We start from the raw sequence: 27,014 nt of genomic DNA, 5'->3' as shown, positions 1-27,014 counted from the left end.
TTCCACCAGGCTTTCTGAGTACCATAATTCCATGCTCTATCAAATTCAACTATTTCACTGCCTGGTTTAATATTTATGATCAGGGTGGTACTAGTAAGCAAAAAAATAATAGTTCATTGAAAAAAAATGTGGGATTTTTTTTTCTCAGCAGAATACATCCTGCTTCTAGCTCCAACTCAAGTGGTCAAATGAACTGGATGAAGCTACTCAGTACAGGAAGTGACATACTTCCCTATTCGCATGAAAATACCGGTAGATTGTCCTTTTTCCAAGACTTTATAGAAAAGGTCCTGATTAGACATATACTGACAGAAACCTTCTCAAGTAAAAGATAAAACACCTCATATTCAGATATAATGATTTCGCACTGCTGATTTATTTATTTAGGTGGCCTTTTTAAACATCTAAAAATAAGTTATGCAGGTGAAATAAGCGGTGAAGGACATATGAGGTAAATAATACAGGTGAGTGAGCTGTGCTTTAGTCATAGTAAAATGACCTCTGTTCTCTCTCACTGACATAAATACACTGCAGACATACTACAGTCAATACATTACTAAGTGGATCTTGATGGATTAAATTCAATCCACTTCATATATGAAGGTGAGTTAAATCAAATGAAGTTCAAGTCTATCGGTATGTTCTTACCTGTGATACTGGTGTTTAATATCAACTCAAGCCACAACAAGTAACACCTCAATATGTTTATACACATGTAAATATATACATTGTCAGGTCAATTATACAGTATGATGTATATACATATTACACAAATGCTGTGCCCAAAGGAGGAGGTTCAAAATAACTGTCATTTTTGTCAGATAAGGTCCTTTCTGAATTTAGATTTGATCTACATTCTGTTCCATTTCATAAATTGGGTCAATGAAGGTGATAAAAAGGTCCGCATTGTCTAAAAAAAGAAATCCCCCCCCCCCTTTAAAATTGTTCGCTACAGGCCTGTGTGTTTGTGGTTTATACCAGTTCAGGTAAGAATATATTGGATATATGGCCATGACTGGTTAATGGGGCCCCGGTTAATACACCCTTATCAGCAGATCTAAAACATATATTCATGATCATGATCATCTTTGCCGAGATTTATAGTCCCTTGAACTATGATATACATTTTTATTGACTCTGTTCAAAAACAGTATTATCAGACATAAATTTCTGATTTTTCCACAAAGCAACCAAAGGTGGATACCATTTTTCATAAAAGGAAAATGTAGACCTTCAATATACTCTGTTTTATTCTAAACAACATTCATACCAATATTGGTATTTAAAAAAAAACTGCTGCTGACAGCTATACAATATTTATTTAATGTAAAAAGAGCAGCTGTTTTTAAGGCATGGAACTTGATCTGATGAAGTGTTCACAGGGCCTCAACACATGTCACTTACTGCAAGCTTTATCATGCTAAATGGTCATTAACAAGAAGGCAAAGAGCAATGTTTAAATTGCTATAACAATTATCTATAAATGCCCTTGTATAGAATCTGTAGAAACCATACTTGGCTTTCCCAGTTGCCTTTGTGACTAGTTGATGAAATCAGTTATGTAAAAAAGTTCATCTAAATTCCCTAGTGCCTGCTCACAAGCTTTTGTAATTAGCTAATTTAGGAGTAATCTAGTATTTGATCTGAGGAATCAGCAGCCTGTGACAACATTTAACATATATGTACCAACTTAGGTAAGTCAAGCCTGCCTCTTGATGAACTTGGTGAGTCTGTACAGTACCAAAATGTCCATAAGATTATTAGAATTTTGTCTAATTTACCATATTTGATTTGTATATAATAGGTTATCTCTAATATGTATATAATATACACATATTAAAGATGAACCAAATATCAATAACTTCTGTTTGTTTGCAGGTAAAGGAAGTAATATTAACTGCTGTTCACCAAGTCAACACACTGCCTGCTGTTACAGATATCTGAAATACTAAATGAAATAGAATCTTTCCTGAGGAAATACCAAGCATATATGCCAGACATCAAGATGCTAGCACTTCAGGATGACCCTGATGATTTAAGATAAAATATTAAATTTTTTGTAAAAGATTTTATCATCAAGCGGTATAACATGTCTGCTTCAGCACAAGCTTTCAATTCACCAGATTGTCAACAAAGAGAACACAATATGTCAGCTTTGTCTGAAGTCCAGTGGAGGAACAAATGTCTGGATGGAAACGCTGGACAAATTCCAAATGTTATTTCATACTGGGACACTCCCTCCAAGGTAATACTTTGTATTTCAATGGCAATTTTTATTGCCCTGGCAATCACTGGAAACATCCTGGTTCTAACAGTCATTATCAAAAATAAACATATGCAGACTAAGACCAATGCATTCATTGCTAACCTAGCTGTAGCAGACCTACTGGTAGCCATTGTTGACATGCCTATGGCTCTCATCACTGTCATCGAGGGGGACTGGGTGTTTGGGGACACTCTGTGTGTTCTCAATGGATTCACTGTAGTGTTCTTCCTCACCGTCTCCGTCCACACGCTGATGTACATAGCAGTATTCAAGTATATCACCATCACCCATCCAATGAGCAAGGTGTTGACTAAGACTCGGGTGGGGTACATGATAGCGGCCCCTTGGATCTGGGGCCTGATTGCATCTTCCATGGGGGCCTTCTGGCTCTCAGATTTCACATTCAAACCTGGCGCCACCCAGTGTGGGCCAAACTACCCTACAGAGGCCCCAGAACATGCATATGCATTCATCATCATCTTCAGCTGTTATTTTGTACCCATCATTGTGATGGTGGGCTCATACATCAGTATATTTATCCAGATCAGGGCCCATCTGTCCAGGATGAAAGCCAACACAACCCAGGACCATGATGTAATTGTAAGTCAGGAGAAACAAATGACAGTGACTTTACTGATCATGATTATCGTGTTCTTTGTCTGCTGGACCCCATTCATGGTCTACTGTATCTTTGCCTCGGCTGTGGAAGACAAGACAACCATTCCACATGAGTTGCACGCTCTGGTAAGATGGGATTTACTTGTTCTCACAAAGTTAGTCTGTTTATTAACTTTCCATTTTATAAATTAAATATTGAAACAAGAGAAAGAATAATTCAAATATTATAGAAAATCAACATGAATAGATGTGTGATATGACTAGACAACCAAAAAGTTAATGTTGCAAGTCATTTTATAAACATTGAAATTTGGAGGAAAAAGTAATTTACAAGATATCTCCATTATCCAATTTGTCTCCACCCTATGGAAGGTGGATCATTGCAGCTCTCTTCCCAATGTAAAATAAAAACAGTTACTATATTATATATATTCATAAATTCCTACAACATTTGTATCTACTTTTCCAGGGCTACTGGCTGGGCTACATGAACAGTGTGTGTAATCCCATCATCTACGCTCTGAGGGTGCCAAAGTTCCAAGATGGCTACCAAAAATTATTCTACATTTGCAAGGTACAGAAAAACCTTCCCATCAATAATGAGAAGAGCAGATCACATTCTGGGTCAGAGATTCACATGCTCCAAGCTATCTCTACAACAGAACTTAACTTGAAAAAATCAAAGTCTGTTTTTGTATGAGGATTAATGCTGGCAGAAACATTACACACAGCTAAAATGGATAAATTTTAAATCAGTATTTGCCCTGAGACACATCAGATCATTGTATATCAAACACATAAAATGATAGCAGATGGAGAAGTTCCTCCTTTATGTGTTTGACTTTGGTCCCTAAACCTTCTGTTTAGTCCATCCTATTTGTTAAATATTCCATAGAGTGGTGCAATGCCTAAATATTGACTTAAGCTATTTGAAGCATATCATTTTGTCCAAAAAGAATCTCTAAAAATATTCAGTATACCCATTAATGTACGTCCAAAATAAAAATAAAATTCTAGATGTTATAATTTATCTCTTTTTTTTCTCTTTTTTTTAAACTTAATTTTTCATCACTTATGCAAGCAGCAAATACAAAGCATATGCATTCATAGTGCTACCAAGCTGTGTTAAGACAATCACATTAGTCAAACTAGAAATCTCTTCAAACATTTTCTGACAAAAAGTATATTTATCTGTGGCAGTACAGTAGCGTATCATCCTTGAGGCAATGACAATTGTTGTGAGTAAAATTCTTATCACTTTCATTTAGAGAAGTATTTTATCAGCCGTATTATGCAAATTGAAGTAGTAATTTTTTCCACAATTAACAGCTACTATTGAAAATGCTGTAAATATTTCAACTTCAATCTAGAGAATGGGGATATCAAGATAAAAGAAAAAAAATCACTGCCTTATTACTTCTATACAAACAAGCTGTATTTAATTTACCTGTGGCAAAACAGTAGTTCCATGCCATCCTGGACTGTCCTCAGGTGGTGGTAAAATTTGGGCTGCATTAATCTTAGCAGTTCACGGAGGTACTCCTGTAACACATACACACTTATAGATCTACACTTTGCACTGCAGATTATTTCTGAGCCTGGGCCATGAGCAGAACTATCTTTGTTATGAAATGATTAATTATTATTTTGTTTGATATGTATTATTACAGAATTACACTTTAAAACGGTAGGAATTGATCCTATTGATGCTTAAAATTTACTTAATTTAAAATGCATTGCGTCTACACATTAGCTTCACAAAGAAGATATACTGCAGACCAGAAATAGAATCAAACAGATAAGCTTTATCCACATCTGGACATTTAAGTGGACTGAAAACATAGCCAAAACACGAAAAAGATTTATGCATTCGGTTATGCAACAGACTACAGCATGCATTAACTTACCAGCTGTTTATCCATGTCGACATCCTTTGGCGAGCTGACAAATATTGTCTTCTGCATCAGTCCCTCAAAGCACCAGTAGGCGTCTGCCTCATGCTGGACCTCAGCCAACACTGGGGCTAGCAGGTCAGACATTCCCTGGGTGTAGCCCATCTTAGGGTGCTGGACAGCATAGTTCAAGAGGATAGATCTGCGGAGACGAGTTTTCAGTGTGAGAGATTTGAAAGATTTCAACAATTTGAACAATGTTTATCATTGCTGCTTGTTCCGTATCAGTTGTGTAAAAAAAATTTGAAGAACTGTGGTGAATACAAACAAGGTCTTTGTTTAACTAAATTAAAGCCTATAATCTTTAGCTGTCTAAAATCAGAATCTGCCGACCAAAGCCTATCAAACTTAAGTGTATCACAGAAAAATTCTAGCCCACTGACATTTTATTGTGAAAAAGGAGTGTGTCATATTCCAAGCACCAATAAAGAATTGCCTAACCTCTCTAAACAAGGTTTTAACAACTGGAGGATAAACTGTGGAAGAATTAAGCTGAACATCTTTATTAGATTCATCAAAAGCCTCAGTTCAGAAAACAAAATTCAGCTAATTTAAAAAAGCCTAGGCTCACAATATATATATGAAAGAAATAAAAGTGCACTTTATTTCATGCATGCTGCACTATTTTCTTACTTCAAGACATCAATGTTGGGATTATCTTCTCCCATGAAGTATGGATTGCTGCGGTCAGTTCTCACTACATCTTTCTCTACAGTACACTGAACGCCTCGCCAGAACTGCTCCTGCTCAGCCGGGGTCATAGACTCTCTGGAATATTGATGCCAGGATAGTTTAATAGTTCATATGTCAAGGATTATAAGTGAGAACATATGTGTGCATGCATGTATGTATGCTTGTGAGCATGCATGCGTGTGTTAATGTTTGAGTTTTTAATAAAAAGAAGAAATTTTTGAGCAAAGACATATATAGTGCAATGAATAACTTGAGCACAATGACTACCTTTTCTTCCTGATTCCCTGGTATTCTATGTACTTGTCATTTCTGATGTGTTCCCGCTCATCGAAAGTGGAATCAAAAGGATAAAACTGCAGCAGGAATGGCCAGGCTTCATGGCGCAATGCTGGGTCAAGACCTCCAAAGAATATTACCTAGAATAAACATCAGATGCTTTTATGTCATAATCACTTCACATTATGACAGGTTCAGAGAAATCAAAATTTTATAGAAATTAAATGACATAATTGACCAAAAATCATAACCAAAATTAACCAAAGATAAGACCAAGTTTACAACTTAGCAAAATTGGTTGGTGCAGCTTGTTATTTTTCATCTGTTATTATCATTTTTCGAGTCATGAGGAACTATGAACAATATGACTATGTAAGGTCCATTTCACATAGAGAAGTACAGCTTTCTGTATGGCACTGTTTGAGAGATTGACAACTGAAGCCTGGCTATAACGTCATAGAGTCCACTCAATGGAGTTCCTGTGATTGACTTGGCCAGTTAACTGATTAATTATGATTGGTATATTAGAGCTTGTGAAAAAGAATAAACACTCCCCACCTCCATCACAGCGCAACTACTACTACTACAAAAAAAAAAAAAAAAAACTTGAGCACTCTGTGTGAAAAGGGTCAAAGATGGTCAAAATGGTCAGAGTGCTGGTCTGCTTGTTATGCCTGACCTTCCTGAGCTGGTAGTCATCCACAATCTGACCCGCCTCTGCCATGTGTTGTTTCCAGGTGTCTTCATTCAGCACTCCGTATACGCCCTCCTCTGGGTGACACTCCTCAGTGTCCAGCTCTGGTCTCATCACAGAGAACTGCTTGATCTGACCATAGACATCCTTCTTACCCTGAAAGGCAAAATATTTTCTTTGTCACCTTAAGCATTAAGTATTTTTTATCGTTTTATTTATATTCATCTTATTTCAGACATTATTTCATTCTGCTTATTTACTTCACTCTGTGGCAATATAACTGGCAGATTTTTTTTTTTCATTTTTATCAAAAAAGGATAAATGTTGCACTTTAATCTTACAATTTTAATATCTTTCACTTATTCACTTTTATACATCATTGTAAGTACTGCAAGACTTAACTTGATCATTTTAAGTGAGACTTTGACCTGCAGTATTCCCTAATGACACTCAATGCTAAGTTACCTAATATTAAAGGGATAATAAATCTTCGTTTTGGCCAAAAAATGAATTTTCCTAGAGTAAACAACAATTTTCACATACTTACCAATGGTTAATGAATCCATTTTAACATTCGAAATTAGTCCCTGTTTTTTTTTTTTTTTTTTTTATAAAAAGTTTGTTTTTTTTTGTTATAATCTCTTAAGAGATTATAACAGAGTATAGCCATCAATGGAGATCATGCGGTCTAAAGACAAGGTCAGATATCAGAATAATAGCTATAACTGCCGTTTTTGTGGTACAACAGAATATATTATATTTCTATGAGTTGTTCACAATGTTTTTATTGTGAAATATAGATCTCATACGAAGAGTTATTATCCCTTAACCAATCTTTTGTTCAAAGAAATCAATAATTTCCCACATATCTGATAATTTCATACAAGACTTAGCACCTTTCTTCACACTCTTTAAAGCACAAAAGGGAGGAAACCAGAACGAATCCCTGACAATACCATTCTATTATTACCTTGTCCTTCTTCTCTCTGAAAAGATTCCAGTCTTCCAGAACTTCAGCCAGTTTGTCCAGACCTCCATGATGGAAGTGGAGGATCTTGTACTGGCTCTCTCTACTGGCTATCACAAACTGACCACTAGTGCACGTGTCCTCATTGTAAAACAGACGTAAAGACCGCATCTGACCTGGAGTGTTGAAAACAAAATTAATTTTTTCCATGATTTTTTTTTTTTTTTGTATAAATTAATGATATTCTTTCGGTTTTATTTTGTCTTAAAGCTGATTATAACATACATTTTTATTCAGGTAAAGTACTACAGATTTCAGTGAATGATTTTTGTGCAATTGTGCTGTATTTTATTTAAAAATACATGAGTATACATATCTAGAGCATTGTGCAGGGGTATTTCAAAGGCAGCACCTACATGTAGCAGTATAAGCAAAAACTCATCTAAAAAGGATTACAAATCATTTGGGAAAGTTTTAGCCAGTGACACCTAGTAGAAAATGTTGTGAGCTATAGCTTGACTAACTTTCAGAATTATTATACAGTAGAGATAAATTCAAACTTTTGTGATGAAGCCCAAAATCTCACCTAAATCTACAGAGAATACCCCACACATCTGGTCTCTGATACTCTTAGCTGCCACTGGACTCTTGGTGCTGTCTGCCTTGGTATAGGTGACAGAATTCTCAGGAAACGTTAAATTATACGAAACTGCAAAAGATTCAGGGTTGCCCTCCATGACAGGTGGGTACTTCATGTCTGCTGAAGGTGTGCTATGTGAGGAATCTATGTCCGAGTCGTAGGGTGTGGGAGGTCTAGAATCAGGGCCGGAGGTAGTGGTGGAAGAGGAGGAGGAAGAGGATCGAGGAATGGTAGTAATATTGATATCAGGGGGCTGATACTCTGACTCCACTGTCTGTAAATCTAGCACCATGTCTGATTTCATTTTTGCTTTTCTGTCCATTTCCTCTTCCTTCTGGCCATTTTCTTCAGCTGTGGATTCTTCAACAGTTTCCAGTGCAGATTCATTAGGGGGTTCAAGGTTCTTGGATGCTATTTCATTTATCATTGATTGATAATGCTCCCCACTGGGACTGGGATTAGTGGAGTCTGAACTCAAACTCTGGGTATCAACATCTGTGTTCTGGCCAGTCTCTGCTTTTTCTAAATCATGGCTTGTTGAACTGCTTTCAATTATCACATTGTCTTCAACTTCTTCTGTAACAACAACCAGTTTATCACCGTCCATTTCTATGGATACTGTAGAGCTAGTGCGTTCTTTGACATTCTCATGGGAATCTGAGGAACTTGCTTGGGAAGCTTTTGGCTTTGAGGGGACATCTTTATTGATCAGCTCTTTTAGTTTTGCACCAGCAGATAGACTGTCACTAGCACTCTCTGAAGAGAAACTCACATCTTCCTCTGCACCTTCGGAAAATTTGGAAGCAGATGACTGTGTTTGTTTAGAACCTTGAACATGGCTGATAATATCATCAGATCCAATACCAGAATCAGCTTGAGATTTGAGACTAGTGCTGAGCTTGGGCTTTTGAGCATCTCTGCTTTGCTCTCCTGTAGATATGTCTGAGCAAAGACTGATATTATCATTTGCCTTGTGGTTATGGCAACCCTTGTCACCATGGTTTCTGTCACCATAACTTGAGGATTTCCTTTCCTGACTCCCACTGGCTTCTTCACTACTGGGTGAGGACAAAGCTGATGCTGTGAATTCTTGTTTTTTGGCACGCCGGGGACTAATACGAGGACTGGCACCAGGTCGTGATGGACTATTCTGTATACTCCTTGGATTTTTTTTCAGGGTAGAATTTGGTATCCAGGTCAATATGAGTGTGGAGCCAAGGTGCTGCAGTAAAACAAAACCAGCAGAGTTATCAGTTTTCTTATTCTTTTTATAATAAATCAGAATTTGAGTCATCTTTTAAGGCAAATTATTTCAATGATATTTCTAAAACTGATACAACACTAAGTGATATTGTTCATAAAGCATCATTCTTCATTTGATTTTAACTCAATTTCTTTCACTCATCCTGACTTTAACCACCATAAAATAATAAATAAAAAAATCATCAAGTAATTTCATATCCTCTTATAAATGTATTAAATATAAAATATTCAATTCACACAAGTATAAACTTTGTGTTAACCAATATATCTAGTTTTCACTAAATCCATGATTAACTAAAGAGAAAGGGGAAATTTTTGATCTGTAGGGGAAAGTTAATACAATAATAAGAGTTAGAAGGGCTAGCTTATTTCATTATGGGACTGGGTAACTGATGCCTACTTCTACTACTAAATTACTAAATTGGAAGACCCTGCAGAATACAAATTTAATCAAATTTGTGTTAGGAACACAATGGTTTATTCAATAATGTCATTATGTCTTTACCAGTTTGACCAACACCAACACTTTCAACTTAGTATGACTGTTGTAGAATTTACACATACTCAACATGGAAATCAACAAGTCATAAATATTTCCCCTGCCAACACAAAGAAAGCCAAGTGAATGGATACCGCAACCACTTGACAAAGAAACCTATATCCTTTTTCTGTTTACTAGTTTATTGTAGTTCAAGTTTATTGTTTTATAGTTTTATGATCAAACATCAAGGCACTTAGACAGGTGCCCTGGAGGTGTCTCAAATACCTTGATCTGTTTGAATAACCAGGATAAGCTGCTTTATAAACCCATTACCTTCCCATGGTCAATAACATTGAACTGACAACATGTAGTTACCATGGCAGTTAATAAGACAAGCAATAATAAAGTGAAACTCCCACCAGGATTTCCTTCATCTATGCTAAATTCTGTTTACTATCATATATTGTTCATTAGAGAAAGGAAACTGTTGCATTTGTCAAAATGAAAAACAAAAATGATTTATAAATAATGACAGACAGTGCACTTATGTTATTTGATGCATTAGCTGAATAAGTGACTGGCAAGGGAGATGAGCAACAGAAAATTGAAGAAGTCAACCTCTCGGTAAGCAGAATTTTCATCATTTTAGTTCAAATATCTCTCTCTCTTTCTCTCTCTCTCTCTCTCTCTCTCTTCTATTCCACCACTCTCTTCTCTTCCTTCCTAGTGTTTAATAAGGTAGAAGAATCCACCCAGGCAAATATCAATTCCTGTTATAAAGAAATATGAGCTGACCCTAAGCACAGCATCTCCACCTCAATCAATATTTACATCATGCCTACTGTCTCCAGGGATACAATTTCTTTCTAAGAAAACTCAGGCCATTCAATAGATACTTAAATGAGCTTCACTAACTTAAAGACATTATTGGATAACCCACAGCAAAACTGTGTGAAAAGCATTGGGGTGTCTATACATTGAAACAAGAATGTATTACCAAAAATGTTTGACGTAAATGGCCATGACCAACATGGAAAAATGACCCCTAAAGTCAATTTATTCCCAGATTTGAGCTTCGTTTCTGGTACCTGAAAACTCCTGAAGGTTTCACCTTTTTGCAGAACTGCATTTCAACATTGTTTCACGCATAAATCAGCACAAAATGGATGCTTGAAAACAGCTTTAAAACGCAAATTCTAGCCCCAGCTATAGGTGCTCAAATGTCTGTAGATCACGGAAGCCAATAACAGTGGCTATAAATAGACACTGTGCTTTCGCAGCAAACTGGATGCATGCACATTCATAGGTCTAGCAAGCGAGTGCCGTCATGCTGCAAGCTCTGATTGGATTGTATTTATAGCTTGTAATTGGCTTGCATGGTCTCCACACATTTGAGTACTTAAATTGAAGGTCAGAAGATGTGTTTTAGAGCCGTTTTCCAACGTCACTTTCATGCTGATTTTGATTGAAAAGATGTGAAATCACACTTCTATGGAAAGAAAAAGTCTTTAGGAGTTTACAGTAATGAAAAACCAACCTTACAACTGAGAATGAATCCACTTTAGGGGCATTTTTCCAGGCTGATTTTGGCCCTTTTGGTTGAACATTCTTGTAATACATTCTAGATAGAGATACATATATATATTATGAGCCTACCGATTCAATTTGCCTATAAATACGCATTAAAAACACTGAAAAAAGGATATTGCAGTTTCAAACTTTTGTAAAGAGAAATCAAATGGTCAATTCTAATACCTGAAGCCAAGCAACCTAAAAACAGAAACTCATAGCAGCAACATGTGAATAGTCGAGGTATTGAGGAATTTTTGCAGTTAATTCATTAATGTAATTTATTTCACTAATGAAACAGAGGAAGATTTAAACCATTTCTAACTGCCTAGAATGAGAACTGAACTGCACTGGGATTTTACCAATAATTAACACACATACAACAGCACATATTCCACATCTAAACGCCAGTGCTTTGTCACTCTCACCTCGTCCCCCTGACAGCGTATGGACAGGTAGCCTGGAATCGGTTTCTTATCTGCCCCAATGGAGGCTGGAGGATGGACACACACGTTGTTCTTACAGTATATAATCTCGCCGTCCAGGGGAGGGGGGTGGAGGCTGTCCGGGGAGGTCAAACCCAGCAGACTGGATGCTTTCCGGAAGAGACTACTGAAGGCCATGGTAGGACTGGGTAGACTAGGACTCCCAGGAAGAAACTGGTCCAGGTTCATCCTCTATGTGGTAGCCAGCACAGCTAAAAATAACAATCAAATATTTCAATATCAGGTGGTTGGGTTGTTACAGATTTGAAAGGTTCCACTCATTCAACTAGTCCATAAATCTTAGTCCCATTTTGAAGCTTGAGTCCTTCGATCAAGTGCTCTTCATGCTGTAAAAAAATATCAAGCACGTTAATAAGCTGTGCTTCAGAGCCTGATTATGTGTAGTCTGTCTTAATGTTCCCACCTCCCACACACACACACACACACGGTATAATGTATTGATCACACAAATACAGCCCTGTCCACAGACAATACTGCAGATAAACTCCACAGTTGCTGCATGTGGCGCTTATGACAAAAACGGCAATCAAAACTGATTGGATCAATCCAACTTCAGAGACATCTAGATATCAATAGAAATATATTCAGCATATTAATCCTACTGGTGATTTTAGTATATTATAAGTAATATAAGCAACTCCACAAAATGCCTCTGAAGTGGCAAGCTTTCAAAAGAGAAAGCAATTGCATTTCTTTATCAGGGAGGAAAAAGTTCTACTGTAAAGATATCTTAAGGGCTCCTGAGTGAGGTTTGATTATGAGCAATTACTATTCCAGAGATATTGATTTTGACGTTTTTTTTCTCTGGGAATAGACAAGATGCATGGGGGTTTAATGACAAATTGTATTGACACAACTTTTCTGTAACTACAGAGTCTATGCTAGAAGTTAACAAACCTTAAAATGTCTATTTACTCATGTAATACAGATCACTTTTCACATCTTTTAAATGCATAAAGAAAGCTTTCATTCTACTACCTTTACATCTCCGGGCAAAATCAATTTTGATGTGCAGCAAATACCAGCATAAAAAGAAGGTTAATCAACATTTCCACTATTTGGCCCAGGAATATTGTCTTTACACACATACACAAGCACGCACACACCAACCTGGTCTTGTCCTATATTATGTATGTTTATATCACAGGGTAAATTAAATCCTAAACTTATTTCTGTAGTTAAGCCCAGGTGTAAGCAGCTGACAGGCACATAAGTTTAAATGCCTTTAGCCACCACTCACTTCACATCATTTGCACCTGAGCCCTGTCAGGAGTCGGACACACTGATCACGAATTGTATGCTAAATGAACCTGTGCTATGCACTCCTGTAATTTGCATACTATTACATGTAATTATGCATGTATAAGCCTGTTTTACCTGTACAGAGACCACCCACGCCATAGATAAATGGGGTATATGACTGACAGGTAGTATTTAAGTATAGTCACTTTCATGCAAAAGTTATAACTGAACCAGCCCAAATGATGACAATTTGTCCTCAACATTCACTAGGCCTTTAGATTAAGACAGGATAATGAAAAAATTAGTTTCTCCACTTCTTTGTTATACATCAGCAAAATTTTACATGATTTTCCACTAGAATGTCACTTCAAACTGCAATTTAAAAACCTTTTTAAGTAGGTGTATAACTGTTTGTTATTAGTCACAGTGGCAAAAAATGAAGAATCACTTTCCTTTGATATTTTTATTTTATTATCTGGAGAATTAATGCATTCAGACAGGACACGTTATTTTCACTTATTTATTTTATTTATGTTATGTGATATAATCTGATATCATCACCTGATTTAACATCACCTGATATATCATCATAATGATGTTATCAAGAACACTCTGCACATAAACATGCTTAGGGTATATGTGCATGTGTTTGCACATGTGCATCCACATGTGTGTGTGTGTGTGTGTGTGTGTGTGTGTGTGTGTGTGTGTGTGTGTGTCATAATAGTCTCACATGCAGATTAAAAACTATCCATTTAATAATTGCACACACCACAAATCCATTAATAATAGTTGTGCACTGGGTCCATTAGACTATCAATTATACAAAAATCATATGACAGCAAGCACAATAACAGATCTAGCCTATCCTAAACTGTGAATTATCATGATGAAAATTGCAAGAGCTGGAAATGAAATTGTACTTAGCACATATGTATAACATGTCAAAGCTCAGGTGGCCAATACAGCTGCAACATACCTTAATATAAACCTGGATGGCATGGCATGCATTACATAGCAATTATTGATTATTTTCGTCTGCAGCTGCCTCATTCACTAAAGCAAAGGATTTGTATCTTTGCACAAGTCTCCAATTTGAAAACAAATGACTATGGGGAGAACAGGAAATCATCCATAATACTTGGGAATGAGTAGCATAGGAAAATAATGTTTTAATCCACTAGATACATCTAACACTCCGACAGGGGTCTCTGAAGGATAAATTGGTTGAAAGACTGCTTCTGTAGAGAAATGTCTGAAACTAATGAAACATTAATGCATAGTTCGGTAATAGGTACTGTCATTACTATTATCAGTTAATTGATAAGAGACCAGTTACATATCAATGTCACTTATAACATGAAAAAAATTATACAAACAAATATCTGATGAGGACAATAAAATATGAGAATCATTGATCATTGGGTGTGCTCATTAATCATTATAAAATGAAACACTGAACTAGTGAAAGGATGATTGTACCAAATGTTTTGTTTAACAAACTGTTTTTTTTTTTTTTTTTTTGAAAATATATAAATAAATAAATAAATATAATAAAGAGACATTAAAAAGTGTGTTTGTCAAACTCGGATTTCTCTTATATAATAAACTTTATACTCCATATCTCTTTACACCACAGGTATATTACATAGTCTGTAAAAAATACCCTAGGTTCTAGATTCCGGTATTGCCAGCTCGATCTTGATTTCATATATAACCCATAGTAGCAATACCAGGCAACTACTATAAGCGACTCCACCACAAGGTATATTTAGCAAGCTAGCTTTTACGTTGCTCTGACACTCAGGGTTGTAAAAAAGGGAATCGCTAGCAATATTTCCCTGAATTGTATCTTTGTTTTCTGACTTTGTATCCTATTACAAATATTAAATTACAAATATTTCAATAAAGTATAATCAACCATATTCTTCACATAGCTATACAGAGATACATGTGTAGTTGAGATAAAGGTTGGTATTTCTTGTTTTAGCATACCAGGTAAATTGAAAATTATGAGAGCCAGAGATAGACTGTTCATGTTTTTGAATCATCCATATGTTTAATCAATGGCAAATAATTATAATTCACAGGCAAGTTATTTCATTTTCAATAAATGAAACTAAAAAAACTTTTTAAAAAAGGAAACTGAATTCAAAAAAAGAAAAAATTACAATAACTGCATGTATTAGTTTTCCTCCTACATTGAGTCATCTGATAAAAAAAACAGATTTCAAGCTCTGTGCTAAATACAATGAAAGTCAGTGAGTACTGTAGAATCTGTTTATCTGTTACTGTTGTAGCTTTGTTTGCTTGTCTGTTTTCCACTAAAACCCAGATCATGGTCTCCTTAAATTGTCCTACTACAGTTTGATCTGGAGATTGTTTCATGGGGTGAGGTGGGAGATGAACCTTGTCTGACCTCTGCTAGAGATCAAACCAAAGTGGTTCAAATAAGTAGGCTTACACATCACTTAATTTTTCTAAAATGCAGGGATAAAAAATGCTTTAAAATTATTAACATTGACAAAAAAATAATAAAATAAATAAATAAACATACTTTTGTGACATTAATTTAAAAACTAAAATCTTGAGCTAAGCTTGTTGACTAAATGAGCACACTGTGTAGACTTTTTTCTCAAAAATATCAAATTGAGGTTTTTACAACGATATAAACTATTTTCAGCTTGTGTTTGATAATTTTCATTTATGAACTTTTTTTACCATTTTAGAAACTTCTTTGTTCAGTAGTCATAAATTTACAAATGCACACACATACAGGACTAGTTACTAATCACAATCTATTTTTATTTTATCAACTATTGTTCACTAACATGGCTTTAAGATAATGAAGGTGAATATTTAAGCTTACAGATGTATTGGGTAACTGATTTACATATGATCCAATATTATAATAATTTTCAGCAGTCTGCGATGCTAGCCACTATTCCTAAAACCAGTAAACTTTTCTTTAGACCTGTAGATTTTTCAGAATGTATTAATTTTGAGGTCCAACAGTATCATTATGTTTTTTTACAAGTTGTCAAAAGAGAGCTTTATAGATTTTGGCTTTAGATTTTAGCTATAGATTTGATTTAAGATTTGATTTAATTATTTTTGAAAATACATAATGTAAAAATATACAACAATATCAAAGTATTGTTATAACTAATATAAATTCAATAGGGGAAAATGTCCTGTCTTATTGAATTTTTTTATTTGGACCAGTGAATCCTAATACAGACCTGTAGATTTTAGGAAACTGGTGGTCCAAATGGCCAGTAAGCTGAAAAGGTTATGGCACAGACTGTTTAAGTATGCCTATCCTGGAAGATGGGCTACCACTTCAATGAACAAATCAACATTTTTATAAACTTACAACACTGCTCTTAAGAAATAATTTTTTAAGCCTACGTTCCATTTAGTTGGGGTATTTATGGCCAGTATTTGGGTGATCTAACACCGGTCCTTTCATATGTGTATGGTCTCAAATGTAACAGATTGATAGACCAGGCAATTTTAAGTGATCCAGTCCAGTATCACGATCAGTTCCTTTGTTCACTATTTGGATGCACATGACCAAGTGTGACACTGTGTGTGTGGCACATTGCAGAACGAAGGCTTCAAACTTACAAAGTACAGCACAAAGAACTCGCTGTCACTGAGATGAATTGTTCTCAATAAATCATATAAAACGGTCAGAGTTATGGATTTAGCTCTTAAATTCCAAATTGTATATTACGAATTTTTTGGTAAATTATTCTTTAAAATCGAACGGTGTTTTTGTTCATAATAACTACTTAAAGCTTGCCAGCTGTCTCCACAAACCCACCTTGTTTTGGTCGCCATATTTCATTTCCGCTTCCGGCGCTCAGACACAACTGTTTGTTAGGACGTTTCTTATTGGTTGGCCAGTGTAATTTCGCCTTCCCACAATCCCCCTACAAGCTGCTGTTATAGCAACAAAACACCATGGCGGACGAAGAAAAGTGAGTGTTTACGTTTTCTCCATTAAATAAGAAAAATGCATGGCAAGAAATTCTTTTAAGAAATGAAAAATCTCTTTATTTTTTCAGCTAATATTAAGCATTAGTTAAGGGGCAAAATTAAGCCTTTGGATAGCTATTTACGGGAATAAACATTGTTTTTGTATGGATCAGATGCGTTAAATGTAAATTTAATAATAACCAAAAATAATTTCGATCGTCTCTTTTGACTTTAAACGTCGCAGCTCGTAAGTTACTACAACATAAATGTACACCAGCTTACAGGAGGCTATGCTAAGTTACTGTTGTTATTGTTGCTCAAATGACCAATACCAAATTTAGACTAATGAATAAATGTGTTGAAATGATTTTCATTAATGATACCAGTACTGGCAGTAATAAAGTGGTACAGTGTAATTATAAGAGTACATGTAATAAATATTCACCAAAAGAATATAAGAAAATAAACCCTATTATCAAAAAGAAGCAAACTTTAATGTTAACACACATGTCTACTCGGGGGTAGTACCAATACATTTGTCTTCATTTAGTTTCAATAGCTTCCCCAGACCACCTTTGGAACGTAGTAGGAGCAGGTAGAGTAAAGAGAGCATGCCACTGTGATTTTTAAACCCCTTTTGCCTGTGATATTTATTGAATTACGTGAAAAATAATAATGCAGTGATGGGTGTGGGTATTTTTGGGACTCTCAGTTTTTCCCTGCTCATCTTCAGTAAATGTACCTGTAACGACTTCATCTATTGTATATGGTATCACAAACAATTCAAACTTGACATGGAATATTGATTTCAGAATAGTTTGTGTGTGTATTGAATATGTTCTTCAAGTTTTTGTTTTTACTGATAATTTTCATGTGGAATTTCCAGCTTTCTCTGTTTTGCCCAAATGCATGTCACAAAGAATTTATTGAACAACTTGCTACTCTTTTTCTTATCTGCATGTTAATGATGGAATAGTTCTAAGCACCATGATTATAATATGTTTTTATTTTGTAGTGTTGGTGAAGTTGTATCACAAGTGACAGTAAAAGCTCTGCAAGAGGTAGGAAATAGATATAAGCATTGTTAATGTTGTCAGATATGTTTAGAATGTTCGGGAAATAAAATAGTTTGTTTTTAAGGTGTATAGAAACCCCATTATTTCAATAAATGTTTTAGTTGCTCAACCCTTTTTTCTGTTATGAAATCCCCACCAGCACTACTTCAGTACTTGAATGATTCTTTAAAATTTATTTAACCTTCCTACCTATTTATGCAGTTGTAATTCATTAAAGCTCCACCATGGTATGACTAATATTTTAAAGTTAATGGACTTAATTTCAGTTTGAAACTGGTCCACTAACACCTGAACAACTAGCTGAGGGAGAAGGTGCAGATGCTGAGGCAGAGCCTGCACCAGGAGATGGTACAGAGGATGCAGCAGAGGGTGAGCAGCCAGCAGCAGTAGAGAAACCACCCTCCAGGCCCATATCGGCCAAGTCAGGATCCAGACCAGGCTCAGGAAAACCAGGTAGAATCCATTAAATATTTCTACATTCCATTATTATTATAATTTTTTTTTGTTTGTTGTTGTTTCATTTATTTTTATATAGAAGGTATTGTTGTTATTAAGAAAGTTGCTGATTCCCATTCGATAAATTACTACTCGGGGGTTTCAGGATTTTGACTATAATTTTCATGGCTATACATCTGTTTCTACACAGGTTCTCGAACAGGATCCGCTACACAGAAGCCTCCCAGTCGCACAGGTTCAGGTGGCTCTGCTGGAAAGGACAGACCTGCCAGTGGCAAAGGGTCTGTGGCTGAGAGGCTTTCTCAGCAGGGCTCTAGACCTGGTTCTGGCAAAGCTGGTTCAGAAAGACCTGGTTCTGGTAAGGCTGGTTCAGAAAGGCCTGGTTCTGGCAAAGCTGGTTCAGACAGGCCAGGTTCTGGTAAAGCTGGTTCAGACAGACCAGCTTCTGGCAGACCTGGCTCAGGCAGACCTGGTTCAGGTAGACCTGGTTCTGGAAAACCGGCATCTGCCAGCAAGCCAGACGAAGCTGTTCCAGAGGGAGCAGGTCAAGAAAGAGGACCTGATGATGCTGCTGATGTACCTCCACAGCCAGCGGAGCAGGGCACTGGGGCAGGAGAAGATTTTGTACCTGGTAAGTTATTGCCTCTCTTTTAGTAAAAAAAAATGTGATCATTTTTTTTTTCTTTTTTTTTTTTTAATAGTACATATTCATATGTTGGTTTCAGTCACAAAAAGTGTTTCAGCTTGGAGAATAATGTATTTGCTTCAAGACATTTTATAAGTAGAATATCTGACCTTTTAGGCAGCACTGGATCATTTAGTTCATTGTATTCTGTGTCCTCCAGACTTTCCACCACCAGATGAACCCCAGAATGATGACTTGCTGAACTTTGACTTTGGTGGCACTGGCGCAGGTGCCCTGACTGGTGGAGGCGGTGGGGGCGGTGGAGATGATGGGGATGATGGTGGAGATGGAGGAGATGATGAGGATGATGAGGAGGAAGAAGAAGAGGGTGGAGTTGGACCTGTAGCTGTTGGAGGAGAGAGTGATGATGGGAGTGATGGAGAGGGGGAGATGGTCGTCCTGGATCCCGACCATGTGAGTCATCAATCATCTTGCCCTTCTTTTTAATATGCATGACGACAGGATAAGGATAGTAGAGAAAACAGTGCTCACATATTCATTGACTTTTAAAAAAACTAGAATAATGAGGGTTTTAAACATTTTTTTTTACTGAAGTCAAGCAATAAGCGATTTAATGTTGATGGTTTTTATGATGCACATTGCTGAATAGTTGACGTTTTTCACTTTTAGCCTTTGATGAAAAGATTCCAAACTGCCTTGAAATCTCACCTGCTGAAACAGGATGAAAAAGTGACATTGGAGCTCAGAGAATTGGTAAGTATATTTATCTGTCATTTGACAATTTATCTTGGAGTGCCAAATTTGCTAAGATGTTGTTTTACTTCAGTCAGCAGTTTATTGCTTGGAACATTGACCATGTCTTAAAGTATGATAAAATTTGCAGCTCTTTGGCAGTGATTGACAACACTTGAAGTTAATGTTCTCACTGCTTTTCTTGTTTATTTCAATTCTCACTAAGACTTTGCCATTTTTCAGACTGAAGCCCTTAAAGATAAAAGAAAGACCAGAGAAGACATTGGTGTGGAGTTATATGGTGTACAGCAGGAACTAGCCAGGCATCAGATGATGCTAGAGAAGAAACATGATGAGTTTGCCACGCTCAGCAACGAGAGAACCCAGGCAGAACAGAACCTGGGAGACATACGGGACATGTACAAGGAAACACAGTTAACTGTCAACAAGGATAAAAAGAAGAGTGAGTTTTGTGGTGATCAACTGCTTAAAAGTATCATACACTGAAATTAGTTTATGGTTTCCTTAAAAATGTACTCTTTTTTTGCTTGTCAAGTATAGATAATAGATAAAAAAAATCTTTGTTATTCATAAAATTGCCAATTTATTTTATAAGCAAGAACTGGAAAGTAATATATTTAGGGAATATTCCTTCAATTGGGCTGACCCTTTGATGAAATTACTTTAATATACATGTTCTATAGAACAAGATATGTATTTTGGAAATATTTCATCAACTGAGCTCAATTTTGGATAAAATTCCTTTTAGGAAAATGATTTGACAAATTTGCCATTTCATATGTGTAAACAAAATCAATGGTAAATGAGGTATAAAACAGCAGAATATTTTATATTTGTATATAGCCAAGTATGTTCAGTGTTTGGTTATATTTTGTTTTCCTAACATGATCCCGGATAAACCATCAAATACCATAAAAGTATTATATATTGTCTTGTCTACTTCTCCAGATGCTGAGCTGCAGAGTGAGGTGGAGCATCTGGCATTGAGGATCTTCTACATGGAGAATGCCAAGGAGGATGTCAGGTCTGACATAGCAGTGATGAGGAGGGCTGCAGAGAAAGCAGACTCTGAAGTCTCCAAGTCAGAAGCGCTTAAGCAAAAGCAGGTACGATTGTTGTGATAAAATATGCAGGGGCGGATTCAGAGATATTTTCTGACAGTCTTCCAAAGTAACTTTGTTGACCCATCCTCCATTTTTGACCGTCTTCCGACAGAAAAAATCGATACCCGTCAATGTAAACTTGAAAATCTGACCGTCTTCTGGAAGACCCAGAAGACAGCCTTAATCCACCCCTGATATGAGAGAGACTTTTATTTCTTATGTTGCAAAAATTCATTATAGCCTTTTAAAGCTTTGATAGGAAAAACTATTTTGAAGTGATAAATTGCACAGTATTTGTGATATGTATAATGTTGAGAGATCTCTTTTTTTCCCTGTAGGATCTGTTTGTGGACAGGCTTGTAGAGAGAGTGGACAAACTAAAAGAGGAGATTGCAATGTATGAGGCTCAGATATCTGCCCAGTCAGAGGAGACCAAGGCTGCCAGGGAGGCACTGACAGAGGCACACATGGAGATTGAGGTGAGGCTGTGGTAAACATGAAAGTTATGGATGGTAGTAATAGTGTACAGTGAGGTAAATTGGGGAAGGGAAAGTTGGTGCAATGATGAAAGATATGATGTAAGACTTGTGAACTGATTCTGCTCAATGAATGTTTTGTAGAACTTGAGTAAGTGAATGAGAGAGAGAGAGAGAGAGAGAGAGAGAGAGAGAGAGACTGGGGTGATTAAAGAGATAGGGAGAGAAATAGTGGGGATATTATAACAATCTTCAGTGGTGCTTTTCATCTGATTTAGGCAATCAACATGGAGAAGAAACAGTTGTTGCAGCAGTGGAACAGCAGTTTGATTGGTATGAGGAGAAGAGATGAGGCGCATGCTGCAATGATGGAAGCCTTGAAGTAAGACTATAACTTATAGAACTTTATCGATCAATAACATTGAATAGTTGACCAGTCAGAAAAGCTCAGAAATGTGTATATGTATATATGTAGAATGCTAAAATATCCACTTGTTATCTTGATCTATTGTTTACCAGTTTGCTACGAGAGATTGAACACATCAGAACAAATATCTGTTTTGTTGTACTGGGGTATGTAATACTGTGTTGCAGTCTTGCAGGACAAAACTTAATACGTATCTATTTTCATTACAGTCAACAAGAGCAAAGAATTCTTTCCCTGGAAACAGAAATTGAAGGCTACAAGAAGTCTATATTTAAAGAGCAGGAGCAGAATGAAAAGCTGACACTTATTTTGAACAAAGCTGAGATAGACATTGCCACCTTGAGGAAGCAGATGGCTGTTTGCCAGCAGAAACATGAGGCACTGAAGTCTGAGTATGCCACATATACCAGGATGTTACATGAGACAGAGCAAGCCTTGAACAGAGCTAATGCTGTGAGTTGAATTGCAATTGACACAATTCTGATACGAGATCTGCATGAATAGAATGTAAAAAGTTCCTGGATGTTAAAATGGTAAAATACATTAACAAGCAAGGGGGCTTTATTGGGCTGACTCTGGGATGAAATTTGATAAATTTGGCAATATACAAATATTTTACACTTACTTTGTTAAATCAGAATATATCTGGTATTTTGGCTGATATTATGACATTACAGTAATCACAGCTTTAATTACAATGATTATTTTTGTCATTATTATTTGACTAATTAATTTATTTTATTAATATTTCTCAGGAAAAACAAACTAAGCTGAATGAGTTGAATGCTCTGAGGAAGCAGATAGAGCGTGAGTACCTGGAGAAGGTGCGACTGGAAGATGAAATCATGGAAATGATGAGACAGCAGCTCACCATGGACAAGGCTTCTCAATACACAGAGAAGCTTACAGGGAAACTGAGGGACAGGACAAAAGAACTGGTAAGGAAATAAAAGACTGAGTAGGTAACATCTACCAAGATGCATTACTGAATAAGATCATTAAAGAGTATTCAATTTATATATTTTTGAAGTAGGTTTTTCGCACATACAATTCTCTGTATCATGTTTTATTAGTATATGAATTAAGTTTAGTCAAGTCATTTTTTATTCATTTAGAAAAAAAATCTTGATTTTTGTTGTAATTATTACTATTAATTGTCTTTTTATCATTGTCAAATTGTTATTATTGTTATTGTCTATCATTTTCATTAATTTTATTGCTTTAAGTTCTCATATATGAGGTGAACATTATCATAGATCATTGATGAATTAATTTTTATAGTTAGTGAATAAGTATCATTCATTTCTTTTGTCAACAGGAAGCCCAGTCAGCAGAAGTAGAGAACCAGATAGCTCGTGATGGTCTGGAACTCTCCAATGTGAACACCAGAATAGAAAACCTCAAACATATCATGGACGATCTGAATGAGAATATTCGGCAGAAGAACGCAATAATCTCCAGGAGCGAGAATGAAATGATAAAGAGAAACGCCATCATCGAGAGGAAACAGAACCTGATAGATCAATATAACAAGAAGCTTGAAGTGCTCATTTCTAGTGCTGGGGTAGGTGGAGTCAGATTATTGAAAATGTTAAATATTCATTATTCAAATTATTTACCTTTTTTTAACATTTGACATTTGATTATTATGACTAGAATTTTTATGATTGATTTCAGGTTTCAGAAACAAAATATCACATTTTTAAGAAAAAGAATTAGCACAAAAATTAAACATGCAGTGACCAGTCAAGGAGTTAGAAATTTCTATTAACCATCTGTATCTCACCTTCCAGGGTGTTGAGCTTGGTCCCTTGGAGATCCAGATCAACTCTCTGCTCAAGTCCATAGATGCCCAGCAGCAGGAGATAGCAGAGTTGCAGCAGATGTGGCTGAGGCAGCAGAGTGAGCTGGTCAGACTGACCAGGGAGAGAGAGGAACAGTCCTTGGATGTGGAGACCAGGAAAAAACAGCTGGTCATCCTGACACAGAAGAAGATGAGGATTGAAAGTAAGTCATCAGGGCAGCTTGGATGATCAGTTCTTTTGATAGTTTTTTTTTTAATAGACAGCTAGAGATAGAGCTATGTACTCCACAATAGAAGTGTCTGTCAGGTAATCTCTATCACCAAATTTAGTGAATTATTTTCCTTTGGAGCATGAGACAACAAGGGTCATATTACTGTTGTTTAGATTTTTTGGTTGGAAGAAGTGTTTTTAATTTTTATTGTTAGAATAGTAACCTGTTGTTTGAGTTGTAAAACAGAATTTTGTCGTTTAAATTAACTTGAAATTTTAGTGATTTTGTATATTTGATACTGTATTATTGACAAAATTTAAGCTTGAAATGCTTTTCTTTGTATCTTATGGTTAGAGGTAAACATGTCATTTTGAAATTGCAGGTGAAATTGAGCAAGAGAGACGAGACATTGGTGAGATTGAGAAAGATGTCAGCAACATGCACAATGACATGTTGAAACTGAATATGTTGCTCCACAAGGAGAAAGGAATGGAAGAACAACTGCACCAGAGTAATGCTCTGATGGAGACGGATTTCATTCTGCAGCTCAAGGTAGGAAGGCTGTCTGTTGTGCACTGAATTCAGATATTTGAAGCCCTTCAAACCAGTGAAACTAGCAGGGTGTAAGACTCTCGGTCATCTTAGTATTTAAGTCATAGAATTTGAATACATTGAATACATTTGCACAAATGAATTTAAATTTGAAGGTAGATATATTTGGACTAATTCAATAAGTGTAAGGGGAGATTCTCATTATTATATATTTGATTTCCAGGAATCAGAGATGAACTCCATACAGATGCAGTCCAAACTGGATGCATTGAAAGAGGAAAAGGAAAGACTGCTCAATTCCCTGGTGGAAGCAGAGTGAGTACTTCTTCAATCTAAGTTATTTCTTTTTTTAAATTTTTTTCTTTCTTTATCATATGACATAGAATTGAATTTTAATCCACTAATCTGATGTGTGACTTTGTATTACATGACTTGATTTATTGCCTCTATATGACTCACACAACATACATTCTCTATGTAAAAATGCAAATAAGTTCAATTGACTGAAATAAAGTAATTTCTTACTAAATTAATTTGAATGTTGTATTTTCACATTGACATATCATCTATAAATATTAAAGGGAAATAATTAATAACTATTGATGACATGTAACCTCTCCATCCAGGCGTCAGATAATGTTGTGGGAGAAGAAGGCCCAGTTGGCCAAGGAGACCCGAGCTGCCGTGGACTCGGAGGTGGGTCAGGGGGAGATACGTGCAATGAAGGCCGAGATCCACCGCATGCAGGTCCGCTACACACAGCTGATGAAGCAACAGGAGAAGATGATCCAGGAAATGGAGAAAGCTGTGTCCAGGTAGGTGTCCAGGAGTTTTTCTTTTGGAATTATGTCAGTTTGTGTGTTCAAATCTGGAGTGGGTTTTTTTTAGGTTGTGCTCTGTTGGAAAAAGAAGGTAGGACCTTAGAGCAATGTTTTTGGGGAAAATTTTTATTTATAGCAGTTATCAAAAATCAACGTGTAAAGTTTTTTTTTTTTTTTTTATCTTTCAAAAATGCATTCAATTTATGTCAATTGATATAAATAATTTAAAAAAAAAACATGCATGGTAGAGATCCTTGATGGAGACTGGCTATCAAAATAATACATCAAATTTTGAAATAACTTTCTATTCCAGGCGTGACACCATCGTAACCAGAGGTGATGCTCAGAGTAAGATGCACAAAAAAGTTCTGACCAAAGGAACATTTCAGAGACAGCTGGCAGAACTGAGGAAGAAAATCAAACAAACTGTGCAGGTAAAGTTTTGCAATATGAAATACATTCCACATAATAGCTTTATGGTCAATTTTTCGTCCTTCTTCTTTTTTTTTATTTTATTCTTCAATTGATGTATCTACATTTTCTCTAATTATTTGTTGAGGTAAGTTATAAAATGTAAAATTAATTATAATGTGCTAATATATTTTCTGCCACATATATCTCTCCAATTCCCATAATTCCAGGATGCGAGTGGCTGTGACCAGGAGATACGCCAGCTGCGTGAACACCAGCAGCAGTTAAGCCAGCAGTTGGAGGACAGACAGACCAACTGCCAACAACTACAAGGCAAAGCAGACGAACTGGATGTGGATGTAGAAAGACTCTATGAACAGAAACAGAAGGTGAAAAATTGTTTGTTTGTTTGCTTCAGTTTGGATTCTTTGTAGAGATTGTTTAAATATGATTTCTCAATCACGCCACTTTATTTCAGTGCTTGTAAATGAAAACTGTACAGAAAGAAGTCTCAAATGTAGACCAAGGGAAAAGAAAATGCCATGGTTAAACACTGATTGAAGCTGCTAAAATCATATATTCTGGCCTAAAAACATCTTATGTGGTGTTCTGGTTTGAGATGTATCACGTGTGTTAGAATAAAACATTAATTTTTTTCTTCATTCCAGAACTTGAGTGAGCTGCTGTCCAAGCAGCAGAGAGCCAAGTACTACCAGCAGGCCAAGGACGGAAAGTACACCAGGATATGTAAGAGTGACGCCGCCTTGGACAGCGAGCTGGAGAAACAAAAGGAGAGGCTGTATGCCCTGTCTGCCATAGTGGACAGGTTGAACCAGGAGTTCCCTCATGTCCAGCCAGCCCTGAGGAAGGTCACTGTGGCACTGGGGTCCAAGATGATGCATGATGAAGACCAGTAGTGGTCAGTTAGGTGGTCATTGTGGTGAAGACCCAGATGTTTGCCCTAAGATGGATGATGTTTGGACATTGAAAGAATTCAAAAAGAACTATTAAAAAATAAAAAAAGTAAACTTTAAGTTTACAGTGATACCAACAAATGTAACTTTATTTTAATGTGGAGATGTTGAAAAATATTCAATTATAAATAAACGTTTTTGTATAAAATTGT

At 36.2% G+C, this 27,014-nt stretch overlaps 3 protein-coding genes across 10 annotated transcripts in view; 2 read left to right on the top strand and 1 right to left on the bottom strand.

Moving 5' to 3' along the window:
• The window catches only part of LOC106165559 (uncharacterized), a 20,701-nt gene extending 3,585 nt beyond the window's left edge, over nucleotides 1-17,116 (bottom strand). The window contains exons 1-9 of one of the 4 annotated variants that reach the window (XM_013543804.2): nucleotides 16,997-17,116; nucleotides 11,848-12,116; nucleotides 8,053-9,328; nucleotides 7,470-7,642; nucleotides 6,485-6,655; nucleotides 5,797-5,945; nucleotides 5,470-5,604; nucleotides 4,792-4,978; nucleotides 4,332-4,426 (exon numbers count right to left, since the gene is read on the bottom strand). In XM_013543804.2, the coding sequence (XP_013399258.2) occupies nucleotides 4,332-4,426; nucleotides 4,792-4,978; nucleotides 5,470-5,604; nucleotides 5,797-5,945; nucleotides 6,485-6,655; nucleotides 7,470-7,642; nucleotides 8,053-9,328; nucleotides 11,848-12,093 (2,432 nt within the window). In that variant the 5' untranslated portion in view covers nucleotides 12,094-12,116; nucleotides 16,997-17,116. Of the gene's footprint in view, nucleotides 1-4,331; nucleotides 4,427-4,791; nucleotides 4,979-5,469; nucleotides 5,605-5,796; nucleotides 5,946-6,484; nucleotides 6,656-7,469; nucleotides 7,643-8,052; nucleotides 9,329-11,847; nucleotides 12,117-12,903; nucleotides 13,221-16,409; nucleotides 16,434-16,996 lie in introns of those variants that run through there. The other 3 variants (XM_087005433.1, XM_087005431.1, XM_087005432.1) reach the window with 3 other exon arrangements.
• LOC106165561 (trace amine-associated receptor 13c) lies at nucleotides 267-3,914 on the top strand. 3 transcript variants are annotated; one of them, XM_024076089.2, is made up of 3 exons: nucleotides 267-464; nucleotides 1,879-3,010; nucleotides 3,354-3,914. In XM_024076089.2, the coding sequence occupies exons 2-3, from the start codon at nucleotides 2,090-2,092 to the stop codon at nucleotides 3,582-3,584; spliced, it is 1,152 nt and encodes a 383-aa protein (XP_023931857.2). In that variant the 5' UTR covers nucleotides 267-464; nucleotides 1,879-2,089; the 3' UTR covers nucleotides 3,585-3,914. The 3 variants fall into 3 exon arrangements, with proteins under 3 accessions (XP_023931857.2, XP_013399262.2, XP_013399265.2); XM_013543808.2 differs by having other exon boundaries at nucleotides 267-603; XM_013543811.2 differs by lacking the exon at nucleotides 267-464 and adding an exon at nucleotides 1,120-1,694.
• On the top strand, nucleotides 10,342-27,014 carry LOC106165558 (coiled-coil domain-containing protein 40-like). Of its 3 annotated transcripts, XM_087005430.1 has the most exons (21): nucleotides 17,122-17,153; nucleotides 17,702-17,746; nucleotides 18,167-18,212; nucleotides 18,494-18,680; nucleotides 18,874-19,314; nucleotides 19,529-19,782; nucleotides 19,999-20,082; nucleotides 20,305-20,524; nucleotides 21,031-21,188; nucleotides 21,524-21,664; nucleotides 21,940-22,043; nucleotides 22,298-22,541; nucleotides 22,844-23,026; nucleotides 23,407-23,652; nucleotides 23,882-24,095; nucleotides 24,487-24,656; nucleotides 24,880-24,971; nucleotides 25,283-25,471; nucleotides 25,791-25,911; nucleotides 26,119-26,277; nucleotides 26,557-27,014. In XM_087005430.1, the coding sequence occupies exons 1-21, from the start codon at nucleotides 17,137-17,139 to the stop codon at nucleotides 26,803-26,805; spliced, it is 3,564 nt and encodes a 1,187-aa protein (XP_086861556.1). In that variant the 5' UTR covers nucleotides 17,122-17,136; the 3' UTR covers nucleotides 26,806-27,014. The 3 variants fall into 3 exon arrangements, with proteins under 3 accessions (XP_013399256.2, XP_013399257.2, XP_086861556.1); XM_013543802.2 differs by lacking the exons at nucleotides 17,122-17,153; nucleotides 17,702-17,746 and adding an exon at nucleotides 10,342-10,474; XM_013543803.2 differs by lacking the exon at nucleotides 17,702-17,746 and having other exon boundaries at nucleotides 17,023-17,153.

Source organism: Lingula anatina, chromosome 2 (genome assembly GCF_051362555.1).
Source record: "Lingula anatina isolate TDL-2025a chromosome 2, LinAna3.0, whole genome shotgun sequence".
Lineage (NCBI taxonomy): Eukaryota > Metazoa > Brachiopoda > Lingulata > Lingulida > Lingulidae > Lingula > Lingula anatina.
Note: the sequence above shows the minus strand (reverse complement) of the source record. Positions and strands in the feature narration are given on the sequence as shown.

Excerpts from the sequence above, each read along its gene's own strand:
- LOC106165561 (XM_024076089.2), top strand. The coding sequence starts at position 2,090 with ATGTCTGCTTCAGCACAAGCTTTCAATTCACCAGATTGTCAACAAAGA. Across the intron at positions 3,011-3,353 it reads CACATGAGTTGCACGCTCTG|GGCTACTGGCTGGGCTACAT; the intron begins GTAAGATGGGAT and ends CTACTTTTCCAG.
- LOC106165558 (XM_087005430.1), top strand. Across the intron at positions 21,665-21,939 it reads AGGCACACATGGAGATTGAG|GCAATCAACATGGAGAAGAA; the intron begins GTGAGGCTGTGG and ends CATCTGATTTAG. Across the intron at positions 22,542-22,843 it reads CCTTGAACAGAGCTAATGCT|GAAAAACAAACTAAGCTGAA; the intron begins GTGAGTTGAATT and ends AATATTTCTCAG.